We start from the raw sequence: 25818 nt of genomic DNA, 5'->3' as shown, positions 1-25818 counted from the left end.
TCCACTGTACGCCACTCTAATCTACTCTGCTCCACTGCACTCTACACCACTTTACCCTATGTCATTACACACTATGCAACTGCACTATACCCTGCACCACTGCACTCTATGCCGCTTTACTATACTCTGAAACAGACTACTCTATGTCTATGTCATTCTACTCCACTCCACTCTGCTCCAATCCACTCTTTGTCTCTCTACTCCACACCACTCTACTCTTAACCACTGCACTCTACTCTGCATCACTGTACTCTATGCCACTGTTCAGTATGCCACTCTACTCCACTCTACACCACTGCACTCTGACACTCTACTCTGCAACACTGCACTCTCCGCCATTTACCTCTACACTACTCTACTCTGCACTACTCCACTTTATACTGCTCCACTCTACATAAGTGCACTCTACAGCACTATACTCTACTTTGCACCACTCTGTGTCACTGCAGTCTGCATTCTGCACTCTACTATGCACTTCTTTAATCTATGCTGCTGCATTGTACACTGCTGAATTCAATGCCACTGCACTCTATGCCTCTGTACTCTGCAACACTCTACACAAATGTACTATGCACCAGTCAATTCTACTCTCTGCCACTGCAGTGTGTGTATGCCACTCAATGGGACTCCACACTATATGCTATTCCAGTACACAGCACTCTCTGCCACGCCACTCTACAACACTCAACTCCACTCTTCACCATTCCACTGCACGGTACTCAAACCCACTCTTGTCTACGCCACTAACTTTTAGCAATGCTGAACAGCTGCCACGTGGATGTGTAAACCTGGCTAAAACACATTGGCAAAGCCAATAGCTCTTGCATAGGTGAGACCTGTTGGCTTTGCCAATGCTTGTTGTATCTGGTGCTCACTTTGAAGTGGAAGAAGCTTCTGTAGTTTGCACCTACAGAGGGGTCTAGACTGTCCAGCCTCCCTGCCACGGTTCCAGTCTGTCAAGGGTCACAATAGGCTAGTGTGAAGTTCTTTGTGTGTGAGCTGAGCCAGTGCCTTTGAAGTGTAAGTGTGGTAGGTGACATATCTGCCCCCTGTTGACCCATCCTGCAAAACCCTCTGTTGTGATGCTATCTGGGAGGAATACACAAAGGTGAACTGCCAGCTACACCTAGTCATGTGACCCAGGAACACTCTGTAGGCACCAAATGGTTAGGACTAGAAAAGGCCAACTTTCTAAATATGGCATTTTCAGAATTTTGACTCACCATTAAAGAATGTTTTCAATTACAATTCCTCAGACACCAGACATGAAATTGCTACCTGCTCCAACACAAAGGTTTTCAGTTATTAAATGCAGTAAGGTAACCCAATGTTACTCTATGGGAGAAGTAGGCCTCACAGTAGTGAAAAATGAATTTAGGGATGTTTCACTATCAGGACACGTAAAACTTAAATGTACGTATACAACTTTTTAGATACAGTGCATCCTGCCCTGTGGGCTGTTTAGGACCTATCTTAGGGGTGGCTTATGTGCAATAAAAAGAAACTTTTAGGCCTGGTAAAAGGTTTATTTTGCCAGGTCAAAATGGCAGTTTAAAACTGCACACAAAGGCAGCAATGGCAGGCTTGGAACATATTTTGAAAGGCTAGTTGAGAGGGTGGCACAATAAGTGCTGCAGGCCCACAAGTGCAAAAAAAAACACATAATGGATGGAATGCTGAACAATGTCAAACCTTCACCCCCAGCCACAGATATAGGCCTAAATAAATTGTTTTTTTTGCTTGCCACGCCATTCTAGTTTGGTCCCAGCCATAGGCAAATCATGGGAACAGTCCAACCCAAACTGCCAGGCCAGGTCCTCCCTGGACCGTAAACAAGCGTCATGGGACAGGTTTTGGGGTACCACCCCTCATCAGCCAGGCTATATTGAATCTGGTGACATAGGCCGCATGGGATCCACGACCGGGCATACCCTTCTCATATGGGGGGACAAATGCAAAAAAGAACAGATGATAATGACTCCTAGAGGGCACAGGGCTGTGTTTAAAATTAACTATTGATTTAAAAGTACATGAACTTCCTTGTATGTTCAGCAGTTTTCAGGCAGCAATAAAAATGTCAAGATAAGTCCAGTGATTATTGTTCCTACTGGTGAGAGATGAATTTTGTCTAGTGGCAGTTTTGACTCATCATAAAGTAGCATGGAGGGCTAATGTGCCTGTTGCAAAGAAGGTGCACCACGCAGATCACAGAACTGAGTGTGAGTGAACTTTTGGGAAAATCCATTTGCCCCATTCATTTTTTTTTTCAAAGTCTTGTAAAATGTTGGCATGTATGCGTACTGCACCATTTGACCCTTAACACATGCATTACACGTATGCAGACACAGAGCAGTTGTTTCCTGCAAAGAGGATTGAATGGACGGGAACCAGTCCAGGGCGCACAGCCCCCATTTCCAAGACAATCGATTACTGCCAAGTTTCTCGGCTGGAGCTCCAGTCCCCGCGTTTTTTCCCCATTGAATTCTGGGACTAGTAGTCCTGTTTTATAATAGCCAGTACCCATGTGTAGTTCATGTTTTCTACCCCGAAACCGTATATCAAAAATACTTTCTGGTGCTATTTACGAAAGAGACAGTCCCCCATAGAAAAGATGAAGAACAAGATATGAGTCTTTGAACGAGCCCACGGATGACAGAAATTGGCTTAAAGAGGTTCAACCCTGTCTGCAGGCTATACCTGAAACTTAACTAAATCACAAGTGTTCCCAATAAAATGTCTGTTTAAATATTTTTGTTAAATCGGAATGACAACAAAATTCCAACCCTCCTAGTTTGTAAATAATTGTCTACCACTTAACATTGACAAAAAAGTTCATTTGAATTGACTGCATTGACTTGATACCTCCATCTCGATTGCTAGGTGTACAGCAGTTACTTGGAAATACCGCGTACCAAGATGGCTGCTCCGTTTACACGAGACTTAATGGCGATATAGCTCGCCAAAGTAGTCCTCTTTTTGTGGCCATGGTTTGGAGAGTATGTACAGACAGAGTGAAACTGAAAGTTGTATGGAGGCGTAGACAGTAGCAGCTGATGGAGAGATCTGAGTGGGCACCGGAGCGTGGTAAGAAACGAGAAATAAAACAGTCGAGGTAGAGGTAAACATACAGAAATATCATGGAGGATGTGTTGAGCAACAGTTAGTTAAGGGTTGAGTATACTGAGTTAAAGCACAAGGAAACTGTGTTATAGCTATCAGCCACATGAAAGCCACAGGAAACGAGCTTCGTCTTTATACCTAGGTGGTAGAGGGGTTGTTCGGTAGCAGGCTTTTGCTACAACAGATTCTGGTGGTTTCTCTTTGTTAATTGAAAGGTGATCATGTGATCCATAACCGGAATTGCCCATTAGTATTCTCTGAAGAAGCAGGAACATAGCATATTTCCACTTTATACCTCCATGTATCTAAAATTTAAGATCTCGTTGGTCAAATACAGTGCCAACAGGCCACTTTGATCCATTCAACGAAATTCTCAAAATGGTAAACTTTATATAGTTTGCAGAAACATAAGAATATAAAGAAAATAGTGAAAGGGGCAATTTAGATCAGCGTTACATTTCTGGGTGTCTTTTCACAGTTTCAACTATGCAGTCTGATCGCTGGTTTGGTCATTCGACTAACACACTGATGTATGTATAGTTTACCATCATATAACACCTCATACGTGCTTACCGCTTCAGGCTTTTACATTTACCTTCCTTCTTCTAAGTGATATTTAAGCCCTTCTTGATCCGGTTTCCGACCACACTGCCCTTGTCTTTATCTGTATAGCTAGCTATCTCCTGGGATGTTTAGTTTGTATCTTCTTATGAAGCATTTCACTTTTATGTGATGCTCTCCTTTCCTGCCCCTTACTTTGGATGACCATAGGACTCCTAATGGGGCACACGTTGTTAACGATAGCGGGGATATAAATAATATGCAATTATTGTCTGTAAACACTAAATGGTGAATGTTTCAGGCAATAAACAAGTCCTGCTTTGTAAGCATAATATTTGATATTTGAATGTTTAAACAGTTGACAATTTGCACATTAGTAGATACTGAAAAAATATTTTTAACGTGTAAAAATATAAAATAAATGAATAAATACTTTGAGTAGGAAGTTACTGCTCCTAATACGGTCTTTGATATTTTGAACTACTGAAGCAGGTGTTAATCATAACATCTAGTGTAAGAGGCAGTTATTTGCGCTACATTCAAATATGCGATATAGGACACGCGGTCTTTGATAATGTCTGTTTTATTAGTGCTCAAGGGTTCTCGCGACTGAAAACGCTCCTTATAAAACATCATATTAATATAGTTGCACAGATAAATGAAAATAACATATTAGATTTCAGTTTACTTTTTATAAATCACACATTTATCTTCTGCCTACCAGTTTATTTGTGCTTACAAATGCTTGCAAATTACATTTTAAACCTAAGGTTTGAACTTGTAAATTACGTTTTTTTCACACTGCTTATATAAAATAAATTAAATGTTCCTTTTTTTTAATTGACCCCTTACTTTTGGAGCATTTCTTTCTTGCTGGTGTTATTTAACAGTCTTAAAAGCAAAATCGCTTCTCGTCCCCACCTTATTAAGCTAGGAAAGGGTTTGGTGTGAGCAGGATGAGATCTAAAGATAACCCTATCTTGTGCCGCTTCTACAAATAAAGAGGAGGCGGCTAGGGTGAAGAAGGGTCGAAAACACCCTGAGGCTACATTGCAAGTCTACGTGGTCATGAGCTTGCTCGAGTAGAAACAGCGGTGGAGCACAACAACATATCAGCCCCCTGCATACTATGGCTGAGGGAAGTTTGAGTCCTTTTTCTTAAAATAAAAAAAAGTGGCCTGGATAGTGTGGAGGGGCATTCATTCACTGATTCCATAGGACCACTGCCTGCTCTGATTTTTTTTTTTTTGCATTCACTAAGGGGAAGGGGTCCCATGGGGACCCCTTCCCTTTTGCGAATGAGTTACCATCCACTTCAAGTGGATGTTAACTGCAAGTTGGTTTGCGACCGCTTTCGCGGTCACAAAGCAACTCTACATCGCGATGCGGTCGCAAATAGGAAGGGAACACCCCTTCCTATTTGCGAGTCGGAATCACATTTTGCGAGTCGGTACCGATTCGCAAAATGTGCTTCTGCATCGCGGAAGGCCTTTTGCACCTCGCAAATAGCGTTTTCCGCCGTTTGCGAGTCGCATAAGGCTTACTACATCTGGCCCTTAGTGTTTTATGATAGTGTGGATAGCCGACCTTTTCAAAGGGAGCCCTAAAGTGTGCACCTCTTCCTTTTAATGGAACATCACTTTGCACTTTAACATGCGGATTCCTTCTTTTTAGCACCAATAAGCTGCATGGATTTGACCACTGCTTTTAACTCTACCTCCCCAAAGGCACAATAATTCACCCCCCACCTTTATCCTCTCTGCAAGTTTGGCAGATGGAAAGTGTGAAGGGTGGGTCTGTAGTTTATGTTGCTCAGATTAGGAAGTTTCTTTTCAGGGCTTTACCTGTTATGGATCTCATACTTCATTGTGGCTGTGTTGTAGATGCCTCAGACTAGAGACCCGCCCTTCTAAGTAATACTTAGACACCAATTCACTATAACAGGCTTTTTTTTCTCCTTTATCCAACCCTGATCGTCAGAGGGAAAGGAGAGAAGCATTTCAAGCACAACAATTTAAAATGCAGCATTCCTGTTTTGTGGTTTCCTTTCATTAGTTTTATGGTAAAAATTAACCCATATTTTTTTTAATGAGTTTACTCGATGCACTGTGATGATTTGTGTGAACAATGGGTTCTCATGGCGTTCAGTGTTAATGTAACACATGCCAATAATTTTTCCTTCTACAGTTTTTGTATGTTATCCTAAAAACCCTGCATGAAAAAACAGCCTTGACTTAAAACGTCTGTCGACGCTCCTTTTTCTTTCAAGTTACTCTCTCCTTCCTTTCAGTTCTTTTCATGCCTCCGCTCTGAGTACAGCCTGTTCTGTTGCATGCATGTTTGCCTTAACCCCTATTATTGTATCTCTGCAAATTGCCCACACCTTATTGCAACGATCACAACCTCTCCTGTAAAAGCTATAGCCCCTGCAATCTAACAAAACCTAATCTCGGGTAGCTTGTCTGTTAATACCGACAACCAGTGTATGAAATTCCCATTCACCTATTTCCAACTAAAGGTCACACCTAATTTCCTACTAATGTAAACTTCCACATGAGCACTGGAGTAAAGGCATGGAATGGTTCCTGTAGACTACAAACCGAATCCCAATAGCCATCAATAACAACAAAAACACACTAACCCTGGGACCTGGAGCAGCTTAAAGCACACGGCCTCACCAGGGATGTGTTTTGTTTATTCTTGAATGTGTTACACCGTTACCATGACGGTATGGAACACTGGGGGGAGAGATAACCGGGAACCGCACTAGAGAAGATATGTATGGGTTGGCTCCAGACAAAGCAGTGTATGTCACAATTGTGTGTGTATCATTAACACAACAGGGTGGTAAGTGTTATATAATGCAATCACAGAAAAATATATAATTCATGCTAAAAGTAATGTTGTAACACTCAGAAGTCAGGCAGTCTATTGTAGTTCGTACAGGCTGCCAAATAATTCCCTTTACTTCTTGACACTTTTATACTCCCATAATAAAAAACTGCTAAGGGTCATAGTCCACCGCTGTAAACCATCAATTACCAGCTGATCAGGTGTGAAATAACTGAAGAGATCTGCCACTGGGCAATTGAGGACTCTAATTTAGTCCACCACACCAGGCCCCAAGTACTTCGGACATTTTTGGCATCTCACAATGACAGGCAGATTTGGGTTGATATTAACAAAGTCCATGGCAGCAGATTCCTCCACCATTTGTCGCTTTTAACCTATGCCTGCTCAGGACTGTACACTTTAAACAAAATATGTCAACATGGACAATCAAGTCCAGTAACCAGCTAAGTGGACTATGAACATATGAACTTAAAAAATAACACAGAGGCCTGTAGAGCTGCTGAAAGCTGCCAGCTTACTGAAAACCATAAACTGTCGCCAGCCTCTCACACTTCATCATCATTTTGCTAAGCGCTGGGCCCCATAACACCATAACCGCATCTCCGTAATCCTCACGCACAGCATGGAAACACTCCTACACAGGATCAAGACAAAGGCAGCACACTTCAAACAAACACCATACACGGTGTAGTGTGCTACTAGTGTTGGCAAGCACTTCATTGCTCCACATAGGAGATGTAGGCACTATATAAATGTTGCATTAAAATACAACTGGTTTGAGGCTTTGTGTGGATCATGCCCCATATTTCAGGACTATCCTTTTAAAGACCATTGCTGAGTGTGCATTCAAATGGTTCAACTATTTGCTTTGTGAGCGTGACAGCTAACTCCTATTACCTAGGTCCTCTTTAGACAAAATTGTAACCATATTGCTTTATTTCCTAATGTCTCATTTTTCTTTACCAAAGCAGATAGCACTGAGCACCATTAAGCTCAGACGTTTAGCACTGTATAAAACAAGCACTGGCAAAGCTGTGCAGTGTTTACATTTGTTTTATTTTTTATTTCAACCTTGTGCTACAAAATTAACAAGAAAAAATATGCTGCTCCCTGAAGTTGGCAGGTATGAGCTTGCAATAAAAAATGTAAAATTAAAAGATAAGTTAAGTATTAACCTGTTGGGTTGCAGCATGTGTAATGCTCTTCCAGCTTCCTGTGTGCAAGATCCCCATCACCATGTCTTTCAGCAAATATTGATATTGCATCTTTTCTTATTCATTGAACTTCATTTTTGGAAATCGATGCCCTGACATAACCTGGGCTGTAGACTGTGCTATAAAACTGATAATCCTAATGTGGTAGTTAATTGCTCTCTGAAGTGTATACTCGCTGCTAATCATCCCGGTATGGGCAAATATAAATGTATTGCTGTCTGAGATGTACTGCTGAAGTCCCCTTGCATTTGTAAAAGACACTTGTTCCAGACTTCAGCCTGACTGACAGATCCTTGACGTATATGCTCACACATTTGTGTAGTAATCAAACTAAACTGGAGTTGGAGCCTTGAAATTTACAGCGTACAGCCGACGCCGTTTCTGAATTGTTGAAACCGTCAGCTACAGAGCTAGCATTTGCATATATTTTTTCTGATAAATCTTTTTGTGCACAATGGGTTTTACACCCGTGTGGTCCTTCTTTTAGATAAAGCTGAGATGTGAGAGCACTCCTATGTAGGTTTGATCTAGGCACAGCTTCATCGGTCTTGCCAGCTTCATGTTTTCCAAAAAAAATCATAATAAAAATACATACATACAGGGCTTTTGATCAACCTTCTTCTTCTGTTGGTCTGTTCAAGTGTCTTTCACACGTTTCCCCCCTCCCCCCGCCGCCCCCACCAACCTGCATCATAGGACAGTGGGCCAGCCACTTGATCTAGTGGCTGTCTTCAACTGTGATTGACAGCATTATTCCTGTTCACGTGTGCGCAATGCACAACCACCTGGAAAGGAGTGCACCTAAGGTAAAGGGCTGGTGTGCCTGAGTTGCAGGACTAAATAAAAAAAAAAAAAAAAAAACATTTTTACGCTTTCCATTATTGCATATTACTTCTGTTAGCTATATATATATATATATATATATATATATATATATATATATATATATATATATATACACATACATTTTTTATATATATATATATTACCTACTGGCAATCGCCAGTAGGTAGTTGTAGTTAAGAACTTTTAGGCAGAGTGATTTTTTTTTTTTTTTCTTTTTTTTTTTTTTTAAATAAAACTTTGCCGTTTGACGAATCATCATGAAAGTTGAAAAAAACGTACACTTCAGTCAGTTCAACTGCTGTGGTGAAAGTTTCGGAGTCATCAGTCAGGCGTGGGCTGAGGGAAATGGGGGTCTTTAAAACACTTTTTTTTCCCATTCTACGTCAATGGGATTTTTCAAATACTTGACCACAACTACAGTCCGAACCGCTGAACAGAATTACACAAAATTTGTCAGAAAGCTAGCTCCTGGTCCAGAGAGAGTGTTTTATGTGATATTTGTCGAGATATTAAAGGTAAAAAAATATAGGCATCTAGGAATGTGGCTCCTCCTTGGTCCCTGTGCTGATATCTGATTGGTTGCCAACACTTCAATAAGGAAGTGTTGGCAGCCACCCAGGGCCCTAAGGTAACTATAACCTCGCAGTGCACTGCTAATTACCCCATATATTACAGCACTCATGACAACTATTATAACGTCAATAAATATATCAATGAAATGTTACCAGTCAAATTATTGAAGAAAAAGCTGTGCGTGGCGGGGGCACGAGTTATAGTTACCTTTGGGCGCAAGTTATTGTTACTTGAAATGACCCTAAGTATAACTGCTGAATTTTGAAGGTTTTGTGTGAGTAAATTCAGAACCTAACTATAACGTCCCTGTAACCTTTGTTTTTTAAGTGAATATATATATAATTTAAATTAAGCGCATGCCAAGACCTAGACATAGTGGCTATGCCAGTGCTTGATTGTTAATTGTTTTGAATCTTTTCTAGTACCCCCTTACAGCACATGGTAGCAATCTCTTACCATCGTGTTGCATATTGCCATTGTAATATATAATCACATTCCTTGCTTTTCCAAATACATTTTATAATCACATTTTATAATTTATAACCTGGTATGTTTTTTTTTCTTCTTTTTTTTTTTACTTGTAACCAGCTATACTTTTGGTTCTTCCATACCAGAATGAAGTGTTTAATTCATTTGCAAACTACAAATAATAAAAATAGTTCTAAAAATGGGACAGTCTTACAAGGAACATGGGTCTGCTTTAAAATTGTACACAACACAAAATCTTTAGTTTCCTGATAAATAACAGATTAATTACAGACTTCCACATCAGTGATGTGGAAAAATCTAGCCTTTGTCAGCTAAAAAACCTAAAATAAGTAAAGAGATTTATAACAACTGAGGATGTCCGAGTCGTGGTTCGAGCCTGGTTATCTTTTGGTGGTTATGAGAAGTCTCTTAGACATCTTTTGGAATATCAGCCCAGCAAAATAAAAGTAAAGACATAAATAAAAAAGTAGTGTATCAGTGACTTTTGTTTTGTCTTTGCTAGGACATTTTTGATAACTTCAAATTAATTTCTTAAACCAAACATTTCCCCAGCTCACTTGGGTTTTCTTCATTTGCGATATTGGGCTCATGCTGATATGTGATCTTTGGAAGTGGCTTCAGTGGTTACATACATTTGTGGGTTGTACAATCCTGCTGTTTTTCCTCCTGCGAATGGCGCATGGTTACTAATTTGTTCTCACTATGTCAGCCTTTGAAGTATTTCTGTTAATTAAATGCCTTATTATCTTTTGATCTTTAAAAAAAACTTGGTTTTAAGAGAGAATACAATTCTATATTTACATCCAGTTATGTTAATATGTTTTAACAACATGTCAGGTCTGCTACCTATTGTGGAAAGTTTTGACACATATTGTGAAACTAATAAACCTGATTACTTTGGTTCCAGTCCTCTTTGATCATTCCTCTAATTTGATTATTTATTTCCACTATTCATCTCCACTATTAAAATATAGTCATCTAGCACATATTTATGTTTTGCGGATGTTCCTTAAAATTTTTGTTATTGTCCTAATGTCCATCCTACTAACCTTTTGAAAGACAGCACCTTTAGTTATAAAGGGAAAAAGCCACACAGCAGTGGCATAAAAATAAAATATTTACCTTTAGTTATCTTTGGACCTACTTTCTGCTTCGTTGTCCCTCTAACTATGTTGTCTATGTATATTAAAAAATACTTCAAAGTAAATGATCAGCAAAGTGATCCTTTGTTTTTCCTTTAACAGTGATAAAGCCAATACGGAAACACCTTGTGCTTAGTGACTGCAGAGCATTAGCTGAAAGTCGGGAAGGCTCATACTCTTTAACCCAGCCATTCAGTCAAAGACGAACAAGTTGTGACTTAAACAGAGGTCTCTACCCCTCTCTTAGGTTACAGCAAAGAGGTACAGTGTTGTTATTGTGGAATTAACTCAGTTTTTTAAATTGCTGCAGTATAGCTTTGGAGCATCAAAATGAGAGTAATATGGTTTTACATAGTTTCCAGCTTTTTATTGCTGCAAAAATCTAAGGCACTGTTTACTTCTTTGTCTTAATTACTACAGTGGGTGCTAAAAAGGGGTTGAAACCATAATGCTAGATCGAGGCACGGTGACAGGACAACTGTCTGCTTTCTTTTATTTAGATGCCAACGCTACAAGAGCTTCCTCAGGTTATTTGATGCAGTCCAACTTTAATGAATTTTTTATCTGTGTAAAATAAGTTTATAGCAGGGTGAAAGTCCGAAACTGGCCTGTGAACTGTGGCTTTATCTGGAAGAGCCGTCCTCTGGTAGCATTTATATCCAGGGTACTGCGGTTGTACCACTGATTACATGAGGGACCCACCATTGTAAAACTATTTACCTTAAAGGAAGCAAGTATTAAGTATTTTTTAACCTCCACTAGTAATTTTTCATATTGTGATTTTTGTTTTATATTTTTAATTAAAAAAAAATGTTATTTTTATTTCGTTTTTTATACTTGCTTAAAGAATTATGAATACATTTTGGATACTACTAAATGTCACTTTAATGGCATTTGTATTAAAAATGCGTTTCAAGCTTGTTCTATTGGAGAAGAATACAAATCATTCACTCTCCACCTTTCACTTGTAGCATATAAATACCAAAGCTACTTAAATATAAGGTTCCAATATAAAACAGTGTGCGAAACAACCCATTTTGAGGCATTGAATATTGTTTATTATTTTCTAGGTGGACCGAATGTTTTAATTTCAGTTGAATTGTTTCCCAATTCCTATATTTTCCCCGTTACAAGAAAATGGTTTTCACATACAAAGAGTCCTCTACTTAACAACCTAATCTATGTCCACAAGAAGTGAATATTTATCCATGTCGAACCTTCATTTTTTTGTGGCTACAGCTTTATAAATGGAAAAGTATTGTAGTTGTTGCACACCAGTTTACTTAATGTATGCAAATGTTTAACCTTTATGTTTATTTCCTCCCATAAATTGTATAGATAACGCCTGCCAGAAGAGAATCTCAGATTACTTCAGTATCAAAGCCCACCATTCGCATTGTACTGAAAATGGAGCAGAACTCAAAGCACTAACGACAGAAGCTATGGACTCTTTTGTTGCTAAAGATGAACCGTTTTGCATGGCTTTGAAGGAGTGCTCTGGATCTGTTGGCCAATCTGATCCTGTCTTATCACAAAATAGGCCATTTATTTCAAGTGCGGTTGGCACCCAGAGCATTAGCCTCTCCAAATGGGGTAAAAATTCCAAAAGAAACATGGTATCCAGTAGCCCTTGTCTGCCCTCTGTATGGGGTAAAATAGAAGACGAGCTACATGCCGATCAGGAGAAAGCAAGCACTAGTACTAATGACTCCACTAGTGATTTTGAACTCTCATTTGCAGATGATATGAGATTCTACAGGGCAGGGGATGACAGACCTACTAGTCCTAGTGATGGGGCTTACATGGACAGCTCTAAGCATGGAAAGCGATCATTTTGCTCAAGAGGAAATACCAGTCACATAAGAGGGCAATGTAAGCGTGGCAGAGGTGTGAGACATCAGATGGTTGCTATGGTCCCACACCCTTCATCTGAAAATGAGGAAATTACAGAGCAGCCAGATGATGACATGGCTTTTGAATCTGTTCCTGATGCCTATTTTGGACTTCTAGGGGCATCATTTTCTGAAAGGGAATCTCAAGGACATTGGGCCCAGCTGCCTGATGAAGTCCTGATGATTATCTTTGGATTTTTATCAGTTCCCGATCTCTATGAGAACATTTCTTTGGTTTGTCAAAGATGGAGGAACTTAGTCAATGAGCCATCAGTAAGTACATGGAGAAATAAAATAAGTAAAATGTGTAATTAAGTTTTACTATATGATTTTAGGCACAGTTGCCACAGTTTTCTCATTTCTTTCCCGCACTGAAATTGCTTCTGTGACTGTTCTGTTGCTCAGTTGAAAGACCAGAAAGATTTGGGTGATACATGACTTGAAATTAGAGCTTAGCAAGGAAACCAATAATAGAGGCAGAAAAGTGGTAGAAGAGCGCACTGGTAAAGAATATGAAGAACTACATAGGAAATACTGAGCAAAAACTGGGACTTCAAATCTTCGACTGGAGAAAACAAAATGTGTGTGGTGGGATATCATGGGAGGTAAAGGACTTAGGAGGTTCTTGGGTAAATAGGCTTTCACATTTGCTTTCCTGTCTAGATTGTTAGTCATTGTGCTGCAATATTGTGGGCCTTCTGGCCCTTAGACAATTGTTCATTTACTTTGTATGCGCCTGGACATCGACATATGCAGTTCCCTTAAGGTTCTGGTACCTTGGGGCATAGGTGTCTGCTTAGTCAAGTTCTGCCACCAACCTGTTATGCCATTCTGGCAGGTGGGCTAATTCTCATAATAATGGATTGCATTGGCCACCTCATCACACCATAGTACCTCTTGCAGCTTCTGGATCAGCTAGTTAGACAGAACCAAGAGGAGGCAGTTGCAGTAATCTAGTTCTGAGATGACCAGGGCGTGAACAGCCGACTTGATTGTTGAAAAAAGTAGAAATTCATCAGACTTAAATTTCACATACTAAGTACTTGATACAGCTGGAACCTAATTCATCAAAGTAGCAGAGTACTTTATAGAGAATACCTTTCTGTCAGCAGTAGCATCCCAGCACCAGATGCCGGCTGTCAGGCAAAGTTAAAAAAAAAAAAAAAAAAAAAAAAAAAAAAAGGAAAACAAAATCTAGCATATTGAAATGACCTTAATGGATGGGGTAGCAACAGAGGAGCATGTGGTGGCTGGAGAAGCAATAGGGAGCTTTTAAAAAGACAGATCTGCCCAGCAGTCTTAAGTGTTTATTTTTCGGAAGGATGGGTTTCTTTCTTTTGTTTCAGTGCTGTTATCGCCAAGATGCCTCTTGAGCTAGTTGTTGCACTTTACAAATGTCAACTTCGTTCATTCATTTTGTTCCACCATCTGAGTGTCTCATAGATAGTCACTTTGCTGTCCTCCAGTTATTCTTTGCCATGTGGTATGTTGCAGTAGGGTTTCAGGTTGTGGTCATTCCTGTTCAGGCCAGCGATTAGGCTGTCACGGTTGGTTGAGCCTGAAGTCTATTGCTGCTCACTTGCAGAAAGGTTTGCCCATAGCGGCAGCAGCACACTAGAGACAGCTTGCAAATCAAAACATGTGCCTCATCGAATGCTCACTGTCTAGGCCCGTCCCCTCCTGCCCTTCCTGCCCAGGAGGAGCCATCAGAATGCAGATAGGTGCTCGGGCACATCTACCCTGTCTGTGTTTGTGACTGTCTAGTAGGAATGCACAAAGGGTAGCTCCCCCTCCCCCCCCCAACCCACCCCCATCACATACTGGAGATAGACTGCCGGCACACAGCTGTAAGAGGAGAGAGATATCCACTTTCGAAAAGTGATATTTCTAAAACAGTAATGTTAACTCAGACTTTGCCAGTAAAGAGAATTTATGATTACCACTCCAAAGATATGAAACATGATACAGCACTCCTTTCTGATCAGGAATTACAGCTTAAAAGCGTGTAAAGGAATTCCCAATGCTAACCTATGAGAGAAGTAAACCTCACAATACTGAAAAACAAATTTGGCTGTTTTTCACTACCATGACATGTAAAACTTCAAAGTACATGCCTTACCTTTTGCTTACACAGCAGCTTGTCCTTGGGGCTACCCATGGCCTACCTTAGGGGCGATTTATGTGTAATAAAAGGGGAGTTAAAGGCTTGGCAAACTGTTTTAAATGCCAAGTCGAAGTCGCAGTGAACTGCACACAGACCCTGCAGTGGCAGGCCTGAGACAAGTTTGAAAGTCTACTTGTGTGGGTGGCACAATCAGTGCTGCAGGACCACTAGTAGCATTTAATTTACAGGCCCTAAACACATGTAGTGCACTGTACAAGGGACTTAAAGGTAAATTAAATATGCTAACTTTGGATAAATCAATGTTATGGTGAGAGCGCAAGCACTTTAGCACTGTTTAGCAGTGGTAAAGTACACAGAGTCCGAAAGCAAGCAAAAACAAGGTCAAAATAAGAGGAAGGCAAAACGTTTGGGGTGACCCTTCAGAGAGGGACATTTTCCAGCGCCTGTCCCTAATCCTTTAAAAAATATATTCTGTACTATGGAATGCCTATCAGGAATACTGGCCATACTTGGCTGAGAGACCCATCGATGGGGACACTGATCAGCACAACCTTCCTACATGTGGAAGATGGGGTAATGGCTTCCATTGCTTTGGAGGTGAGCAACTTAGCTTCATATTAGTCAGAGACTTCAGCGTTTGGGCTGATGTCAGGGAGGCACCTAAGTTCTCATGTGAAAAATGTAACTTTGTCACAACTTACATTTAGTAAGATATGCTTAGTTTTATGTAATGTATGTGCTCAGTCTGCAGAGTTTTTTTCAGTAGTTGAAAATGGTATTGAATGATTTCTGTAGATATATACGCAAGTTGCATAAAGAGTTTATATTGTCTTCTATTGTTTCAGCCACTAAAAAAAAACCACAAACTCTTTAGGGTTGTAAACTCTTTTGTCTCCCAATGCTTCACAAAATAACTTGATTCCCATTGGCCAATATGTGTAAGGAGCTTTCTGACTTCTTCTTTTTTTAATAAAAATACAAGTGATATTTGATAAGTTTCCCTCACAAGAGTCATCTATCCTTAACTTGGATGTGAGCCCTTTCCCAGGTCCGTTGTTGACCAATTTAGAGCCTGTCTCTCTAGAGGACTCTTTTATTTTACTGATCATCTGTAAGTCTAGGTTGCCTCTTGACCCGTGTGCTCCAGACATTCTTAAACTTGCCACTCTGCTGGTTGATCCTATCCTTAATAAATCAACTTAGAGGCATCTTTGGAGGCATCTCGTGCTGCAGAGCTGGAAACTGGCCCTACTATTACTATTACTGAAGAAAGCTAATGCGGACCCCAAGGTCCTTAGTAACTTCAGACAAATTTCTCTTTTGTCTGCTGCAGTTAAAATGTTGGATAAGTTTGTCAATTGACAACTCTCCCATTTTTTGGAGTAGAACCACCTGCTACAAGACGTGCAGGCTACAGCACCGAATCAGCCGTCTTGTAGGCTGAATTCATTAAGGACAATCTTGATCAAGAGCCGGCAGCTATGGTTGTCCTTCTTGATCTGTCAGTGGCCTTCGACCTGGTCCCCCAGTGGCAAATTTTGTTGAAGCTTGGGGTGTGAGGGTATTCTCGTATGCTGACGGCACCCAGCTGATGCCTTCCTTCCAGGAGAAGGATGTAGGTGTTTTGAATGCCTTTAAGGTCTGCCTTTGGTGAATGGATGAACGTTAATTGTCTTAAATTGAATTCTGACAAAACAGAAATACTCTTCTTTGGCATTACTGATTATCCAGATGCCTATAACTGGTGACCACCTGAGCTAGGGTACCTATTGTCAGTAGTAAGAAATCTGGGCTTCATATTTGACTCTAACATGTCTTTTGAACCTCAGAATAGAGCTGTCTCAGCAAGCTGTTTCCTTATGCTGAAGTCTCTCAGGAAGATGCTGCATCTGATTCCTGAGGAGAATCATAAGACCATCAGCCATGCCTTGGCTTTCAAGTGAGATTACGCTAATTGCCTGTATCTGGGTCTACCATCTTATTTTTTTCTTTTTCTTTTTTTTTAATACCACCAGCAGATCATTCAAAATGCTGAGCACACTCAATTTTGAAGATCTCGGCCTGTTTCTTCCTCCTTACACACTGTACACTGGCTGCCTGTTGCCAGCTGCGGTAAATTCAAAGCACTAATCTTCGCCTATAGAGCCTGCAAGTGAAGAGACCCTTTATATTTAAGAAGAAAATTGTCTACCTACCAACAGGGTAGATCATTGTTCTCCAGTGTGCCAAAATGTCTATGTTCCCAAGATCCACGAGGCAGGAAGAGGAGGCCGCTCCTTTTTCCTTTTGACCACCAAACTCTGGAATTTCCTGCTGAAAACCCTACCTTTCACTCCTTCCGAACCAGTTTTTTGTAAATTTCTGAAGACTTTTCTTTTAGATGCGTAGACTTTCTGCTCTGGGGTTTGACTAGTCTTTGTCTGTTCCTCAATTAGGCAATTAGCACTGGGTCGTGTCTTCAGAAGCAGCTGTGTGCTTTACATATTCATTTGTATTGTATTATAATGATCAAGAAGATATAGAGTGGAATGTAGGTGAAGGGAGGATATGGTGAGACGTCTCCAACTCTTTACCCCCCTACCCCCGCCCCCACTGCTCCTCTTCTCTTTGCTCTATACATTTCTCTCTTGTTTGTTTCCTGTATTTGTTTATCCTCTCAATCAAGGTAGACTGTTCGTGACACTGGATGGAAAATGGTCTTAAATCACCTGGAATAGGTTTGAATGTTAAAGGACACCTTTCCGCATTTGCAGTTGTGTCTCGTAACCTCAGCTTGCTTGTCTCAGATTACCGTAGGCTTGAAAACCTTCTGTAAAATGAAGTTTCTTCTGGCAAAGGCATGGGTGCAAACGGCACGTTTAAGATCAGCAGCCAGAACTGCAGAATCAGGACATACCAAAAGCACCAAGTGTAAAGAGTCTTGGGGGTCCTGTACCTAAACTCACTGGTTTCATTGTGTTAGACTTGTTATAGTTTGAATGTGGCACAGAACATCATCTGACCAGAAATAGCTACTACTCCTCCTCCGCATCATACAGGACACCTAAGGCTATCTTCCCTATCTTTTATTATTTCATTGACTATTCGTGGCAAGTGACCATTCCATCTAGCTGTGCCAACTAGTCAGAAAAATATGAGACTGTGAACTCGGCCATAATATGTACTTGGGTGCTGCTCATGTAGTGGGGTTTCTCATAGAATAGAAATCTGCTTGTCCCCCAAGAGTATTATCTTGCTGCTGAGAACAAAGAAAACCATGAACATGAGACCAAAGTGGATAGATCTGAATTCATTCAAGAGCGTGCTTGTGGTTGTGGCAGTGAGCATTAAGAAGGTAGTTGCTTCTAGTCCTCTTTTAAGGGAAGTCACAGAAAAAGATTATGTATATAGTTCAGGAGTGTTTATGTGTGTGTGTGTATGTGTGTATATATATATATATATATATATATATATATATGAGAAAACAAACTGGTCCTGCTTCTGGCGCACTCTTTCATGTTGGTGCAGGTGTGAGGAATGGACCATTTCCTCTCATAAATCCCAAAACAAACAGTTGCAAGCAACTTCACCACCGCACTCCAGGAGGAAGTTATTTCTTTTTATTGCAGTCAAGATTAAATCACCATCCTTCACCACTCAGTTAGTTATTTCAAGTAACTATAACTTGCGCCCTAAGGTAACTATAACTCATGCCTTTGCCATGTACAATTTCTTTTTCAGTAATAATTTGAATGCTAATGTTTCACTGATATTTTTATTCACCTTATATAAGTTGCCATGAGTGCTGAAATATCTGGGGTAATTAACAGTTCATGGCGAGGGCGCAAGTTATAGTTACCTTTAGGCTGCAATTTGTAGTTATTTGAAATAACTCTTGTCGTTGGACTCTGGTTGTTAGAATGAGACTGCTGGATTAGGGGCGGCAGCACCACTGCTTGTGGATGACTGAACAAATCCCACACCGTCTTGGCAGCTGTTGTCCCAACCCTTTCGGCTACCTAACAGCAACTCACCCAAACCTGAAAGTGAAGGTGATTTGTGGCAGCTTGAAACATGATGCACTAGACCTTTCAAGAGGAGTCATTGTCAACAAGTGTCACCCCTTTCTCTCATTAGTAAAAGTTCTCATACAAACACACACACAGGCAAAGAATGAGATGTAGGATGGTTTTCAATACGTTAATTGAAAAGACTGCAATCTACGATTAAGATATATGAGCTGCAATTATTAGGGCAATGAGGCAAAACAGTATTAGAATGTGGGGTAGAAAAATATATGAAGGAGGGACCGGGAGATTAGTGGTCCAGTGTACAACCTCCCATTAGAACCAATCAAACAAAACAGTACACTGTTCCAAATGAATAGAAGAATATCAGGAGCGACCCAAATTCTTCAGGAGCGAGAACCCTCCTGCATCACACTGGATGACTAGCTTCATCATTGGGAAAGCTCCTCGTCAGGCTGGTGCTGCAATGCCTTACGGGCTCCCCAAAGGGGTGCTCTTAACCAAAAATGCTCAGATAGTAGCATGTAAAAATAAATGATTTTTAAACAGGTGCCCAATCCTTAGTACCCAAGCAATAATGGAGAGAATAGAACGTTAAAATTGGTTCATCATCAACAAGTATAAATCATAATTTTTAATCAGCAATTAGTATGATGGGGACCAAGATTAAAAACAAGAAAAGAGGAGTAACGGGTGAAAGATAATGTTCACCTACTCTCACTGAAAAAGGAGGATAAAACCAACTATGGTACCTCACTATGACAGGTCTACATGTTTCGCGTCTGAGTGGTCCAGCCGGATCCAATGACGCTTCATCAGGACAAAAAAACTTCTCCAAAAACTGAACTCAAGTAGTCAATAATGATTGAAAATAACTTACTTAGTTCAACTCGTTAAATAAGGTCGCCCATCCCAAATATCAGGATAGGGCTCAAATAGGATCGCTTGTCAGAACAAGGAACTAAAATTTTTAGATTCCTTCGGTTGGACGGGTAGGTTAAACCGCCTACAGGAAGGAATCTAAAAGCAGGCACCAGCCTGACGAGGAGCTTTCCCAATGATGAAACTAGTCATCCAGTGTGATGCATGAGGGTTCTCGCTCCTGAAGAATTTGGGTCGCTCCTGATATTCTTCTATTCATTTGGAACAGTGTACTGTTTTATTTGATTAGAATGGTGGTGACCAGCGAGAAGAAAATAAACAGCCCAATCAAATTGGAATGACATGCATGAATGAATTCTATCAGACCCTTAGCTCCTAAGTGAGAGCATAGTGGTGATAGCCCAATATGTCCGCACTTAGTCCATGAGATGAGCATCCACCCCCATTACCTGAAGGATAGGGATGTGCCCGCCATCTCCGGGGGTTGGATGTAGAGACAGGGCTGAGGTCAGCAATGAAATGGCAAGCAGCAAAGACAGAATTCTGGCTGGCATTACCTCCCTGTTGTCCCAGGGCCTATTCAGTGTTTTTATAGTAAAACATTTTTGTATAGTAAAAAGGCCTGATGTGGGCAAGTGCCTAAGTGTCGGACTGTTTACAAACTCTTGTGAATACAATTGGTATCAGGATTACCTTGTACTCGGACTTGTCAACCTTGGGAAGGGGTACATGATAAAATGTCGTGCACAGAATAATGAAAGCTTTCGCGGAATCACAAAGTTACAGCTGAGTAAGAAATAAAACATCCCAGTGGAAAGCAGGTTAACTGAAAGTAAAATAAAATGGAATAACTGAAATCAGCGCACATATGTAGGTAAAAGGGCACAGGTCGCAGGCCTAAGCTAAAATATGTGTGCCCAAGCAGAGCATATAATAACCCCACGACACTCTAGCTATAACTGCTGATATTCTCTGGTTTTGTGCAGGTAAAGTCAGAACTATAGATTCCCTGTAATCTTTGTTTTTTTTTTAGATGAATGTCTATATCTTTTTTAACGTAAAGTAATTTTTATTACTACACTTTATTCCAACCCTCACCGCTCACAGCCTTTGGTCGTATACGGTGGGGGTTGGCTAAAGGGCCTAGTGCTCAGGCAGCTATGCCCTCACCTGTGATATCCTGCACCCTGCTGTAGGGCCTGCTAGAGGGGTGACTTAACTATGCCACAGGCAGTGTTTTGTGGGCACGGCACCCTGAGGGGGATGCCAGGTCGTCTTTGCCTTTTTCTCCCCACCAACACACACAATCTGCAGTGGCAGTGTGCTTGTGTTTGGTGAGGGTCCCTTAGGGTGGCACAGCACATGCTGCAGCTCTTAGAGACCTTCCCTGGCCACAGGGCCCTTGGTACCACTGGTACCTTTTACAGGGGACTTATCTGTGTGCCAGAGGTGTGCCAATTGTGGAAACAATGGTACATTTTTAGAAAAAGGACATTGGTGCTGGGGCCTGGTTAGCCGGATCCCAGCACACACTCAGTCAAGTCAGGATCAATATCAGGCCTAGGGTGGTTGTCTCCGGGGTCAGGGGTCCGCAATCTTATTTTATTTCAGCCCTGGGAAGGTGGCAGTCTCCGGGCCTGCATGGGGGGAGCTGCACCCGTCCCCCCGCCTTATTTTGAAACGTTTGCCCCAGGAAGGTGGTGACCCCAAGGCTATGGGGGTGAGGAGCATATAATACAACCTTAGCCCCGGGAGGTGATAGTCCCCGGGTTCCAGGGAGGTGGGGTCTGCAGAACCTCCTTTCCCTATAATTAAAGATTTTGCCCCGGGGAGGTGGTGGTCACCGGTGCACGGGGGAGCCACACAGCCCCCCCGCATACTGTTTGATTTATGCCCCGGGATGTGGGGTCCCCTGGTAATAAGTAAGCCCGGGGGGGGCCGTTTGCCCCCTCCTTTTTTGGGCATGCCCCCTGGTGCTGGCCTGCTCAGGGTCTTTAGTAAAACAAGTGTGAGACCCCAAACTTGATTATTTTTTTTTTTTTTTTTATGTAGCCAGATTTGCAGTATAGCCTTTTTTTAAAATGTTTTTTTAAAACAAATGCCTTTTTGCCCTGGCAGGTGTCAGGGTGTCCCTACCCTAGACCCTTTTCTTTTTTGTTAATCTTTTTTTCTAGGACTTGGCTGAAGCCAAGTCATAAGATGGCTGCCAGCACTTCCCTGTTGAAGTGTTGGCAGACAGTCAGATCTCCGCACAAGATCAGGAATATTTGTGAAGCCTTCATGCCTCTAGATATCTAAATTTCTTTCTTTTAATAGCTCAAAAACTACTGAATGGATTTGCACTAAATAACAAAAGACACTTTTTCCGGACCAAGAGCTACCTTCCTGCCAAATTTGGTGTAATTCTGTCCAGCAGATCAGACTGTAGTCATGTCTAAAACCCCTATAGGAATTAAAATGGGAAATGCACTTTTTATTTTTACTCTTCCCCCCTCCCCTTTTTCTCAGTCCCTGCTTGACAGATCACCCCAAAACATCCAGGGCGCACCAAGAATTACCTGCATACTTTTTTGGGAAAATTTTGTGAAGATCCGTGAGACGGCACCAAAGATATAGGCAAGTCTAAAAACACCTTTTCAATGGAAACATGGTCCTAACTATAACTATTTACTGGGGACCGCCAGTAGATTTAAAAAAAAAATATATCCTAGCGCCTCTAGGTAGTTATAGATAGGACCTAGCTTCCATGTACGGAGCTTTCTTTTGTTTCGCTTATAACTTTGGTGCCGCTTGACGAATCTTCATGCAATTTTCAAAACTTATACTTTGGTCAGTGCAGCTGCTGTCTTGAAAAATTAGGGGTGATCTGTCAAGCGGGGCCGAGAAAAAAGTGGGGTCCCAAAGGACGTTTTTCTAATGAATTTTTCCATAGGACTTTTAGACACGCCCACAGCCCAAACCGCTGAGTGGAATTACACTTAAATTGGCGCGAAGCTAGGTCCTGCTTCACAGATCACGTTTTTTGTGGTTTGGTGCAAATCCGTTCACTAGTTTTGTAGTAATTGAAGGGAAAATTGTAGATATATAGGGTCACAGATCCAGACCCGCAAATCCGGGGGAAAAGCAAGGCCCTGATTGGCTGGCCGCAACCTGACAGAAAAGTTGCGGCTTCCATTTTCTTTTGTCGCATTGGCTCAGAGGGTGGAAAACAAACTAACAGTGAAAAAACATAGGGGTCAGGATAAAGGTATCCTGACCGCAAAGGATGCATAGAGGGATCCGAATGGGAACCCTCATGGGCAAAAAATGCCCCCCCCCCCCCTTTTTTTTTTTTTGCTCGATCTGTGGATTCATGGATGCGCAGATCCAGAAAACAAAATGGAAAAAAAAAAAAACACCAAGTGCATCCAAGCTCATGCTGCGCACGGCTGAAGGCAGTGTGCTGCTTGGTTTGGGAAAATTACATTAATTTACGTTTAAAAAGCATAGAAATTCACTGAAAAAAAACTAAAGGTTACAGGGACGTTATAGTTAGGCTCAGTTTTTAAACGTTCAAAACCATTGAAATTCACCTGTTATAGTTATTTCAAGTAACTATAACTCGTGCCCTAAGGTAAGTATAACTCGCACCCTCGCCGTGCACTCCTAATTGCCCCACATATTACAGCCCTGATGACATTTTTGATAGCATAATTGATAATGTCACTGTAACATCTGCAATAAAAAATTTGTTCCCATAACGGTGCTTGATGGGGGCCCACTTCATGCTAGTCCCACTCCTAAAATGCACGAGCTGAAGTGGACACTACTTTTTACATTCCTCCATCTTTGTTTGGAAGGAATTATGCCAGTAGGATTAGGGTGAGGCCCACTTCCCAGGATAAGTGGTCATAGAAAGGATGTAGTCACCCCAATAGTGGTCAGCTCATTGGCTATCAACTGGCACTCCCTGTAACGCCCCTAAATTCAGTACTTAGGTGTCACCCCTGAATCCTAGAACTCAGATCCTGAAAGCCTTAGAAGAAAAGGACAAAGATGAGACAAACCAGATTTAGAGGAGAAGGAGCAGCTGACCTGGTACCAACCCCGCTGACCTGTCTGCCCTCCTAGAACAGACCAAGCACCAAAAGACGCCGTGTCCTGCAGCTCAACCTCCAGAAACCTGGGAGGACTGCCTGCCTTCGAAAAAGACTCAAGTCTCCCATGCGCAGCGGACCTGCTGTCCAACCAGCTGCAAAAAAAGAACTCTGCAACCAAAGGTAAGTACAGCATGTATCCCTAGCAACCGGGTGGAGAGTGGTTACCTACCCTGTCGCCCCATAGACTAACACAGGGAAGTCGCCGTTGTAGTTAGTGAGTTTCAGTACTCTTCCCAGTGGACACAGAGGAAACCCAAAGACAGGAGGAAGGTTGGATAGTGTGGTCGAGCAGTTAGGCTTATCAGAAAGTAGTGCAAATCATTGTTGTACACACACACAGTCAAGAAATGAGGCACAGACTCAATGACTAACTCCCGGCCAATGTTTATATGTAAAAAAAATATATTTAAGGACCCACTACTTCAGGGCACAGACCTGGGGGGCTTAGATGAGCATCGGGGGCCACAGGTCATCACCAAACATACACCCTCAGCGGCACAGCAGCAGCCAGGTGCTGGGTGCAAACACAGCATCCGGCGTCCAGTGCTTTTTACTGGGGGAACACCGGGTGTCACAAAGATGCTGTAGGCTGGTTCCAAGGGGTCGGTTGCAGAAAAACAAAGGCTGGACAAGTAGAAGAGGTGCCCGCTAGCCATTGCTGGACTGTCAGTCAGATTCCCCAGGGCCAGCGGACTGCGGGTGCAGGGGTACCTTTGGGCATCGAGAATCTTCTTTGGATCCGGTGGGTGGGTCCTCCAGATTTAGGCCGGAGGCATAGTTGTGTTGGCCAGGAGGGGGTCAACCCAGGGTGGACTCGAGGTTGGAATCTCCAGGGAACCTTCTCTGAACATGTGGGCCACCTGGACTCGGGCCGTGGGTGTCGGTTGCAGAGTGGGAAGGGCTCACTGCTCCAGGGCGGTTCTGGAGTCCCTTCTTGGATGTTTATTGTCTACAGGGCCACTGTCCTCAGGAGTTCTTGGTCCTCTTGTGGGGAGGCAGTCCTCTGGGGGTTTGTAGAGGTCCATGGTCCTTCAGGATGCATCGCCTTTTTTATAGCAGGAGTCATAAAGCTCCATACAGGCCGGCAGGGCTGTGACCAAGTAGTTTGTCTTCTGGAGTCTTCATGTCTGGGGTTTGTTCTTCAGCCTTCTTCTTGAGGTTGCCAGGAATCTGAGGAGCAAGGTTTAGGGGTGCCCCTAAATACTAAATTTAGCGGTGTTACAGGGGTCAGAGGACAGTAGCCGATGGCTACTGTCCCTGAGGGAGACTACACCCTTCCTGTGTTTCCTCCCTTTGGGCAGGGCCGCACATTCCTATCCTTATTGGCTACTTTTCTCCAAAGCAAGATGGAGGATTCTGCAAGGAGTGGGTCACTTCAGCTCTGTACACCTTAGGGGTAGTCCCAGCAGCATTGGTCATTCCTCCTAGTTTTTCCTAATTTGCCTGCCGGACCTGCTGCCAAAAGTGGGGCCTGGTGCGAGGCACAGGCATCTCCACTAGATGGAGCGCTGTAGGGCACTGTAACAGGAGACCTGGCTTTGAGGCTCACAGCCGAGTGTTGCAGTTCCTCCAGGGGGAGGTGTGAAGCACCTCCACTCAGAGTAGGCTTTGTTCCTGGCCCCAGAGAGCACAATGGCTGTCACCCTATGGGGGTCAGAAACTTGTCAGTTAGTGGCAGGCTGGCACAGACAGGTCAGCCTTACAATAAAGGGATCTCGAAGATGCCCTCTGTGTACATTTTACAATAAATCCAACACTGGCATCAGTGTGGGTTTACTGTGCTGAGAAGTTTGATACCAAACTTCCCATTCTTCAGTGAAGCCACCAAGGAGTTGTGGAGTTCATAATGACAAACTCCCAGCCCATGTACTCCGTATTGCCACACAGCACTTATGATATCTAAGATTAGACTTAGACAGTTTAGGGGCATATTGCTCATGTAGCTGTGCCCTCACCTGTGGTATAGTGCACCCTG

General features: G+C 42.1%; 1 protein-coding gene across 2 annotated transcripts in view; it reads left to right on the top strand.

Annotated features, from left to right (window-relative positions):
• Positions 1 to 2993: 2993 nt before the first annotated feature.
• The window catches only part of FBH1 (F-box DNA helicase 1), a 925111-nt gene continuing 902286 nt past the window's right edge, over positions 2994 to 25818 (top strand). The window contains exons 1-3 of one of the 2 annotated variants that reach the window (XM_069229275.1): positions 2994 to 3084; positions 10901 to 11059; positions 12137 to 12963. In XM_069229275.1, the coding sequence (XP_069085376.1) occupies positions 3054 to 3084; positions 10901 to 11059; positions 12137 to 12963 (1017 nt within the window). In that variant the 5' untranslated portion in view covers positions 2994 to 3053. The remainder of the gene's footprint in view (positions 3085 to 10900; positions 11060 to 12136; positions 12964 to 25818) is intronic. The other variant, XM_069229276.1, reaches the window with a different exon arrangement.

Source organism: Pleurodeles waltl, chromosome 4_1 (assembly GCF_031143425.1).
Source record: "Pleurodeles waltl isolate 20211129_DDA chromosome 4_1, aPleWal1.hap1.20221129, whole genome shotgun sequence".
Classification (NCBI taxonomy): domain Eukaryota; kingdom Metazoa; phylum Chordata; class Amphibia; order Caudata; family Salamandridae; genus Pleurodeles; species Pleurodeles waltl.
The sequence above is the reverse complement of the archived record's forward strand: the minus strand, read 5'-3'. Positions and strand labels throughout refer to the sequence as shown.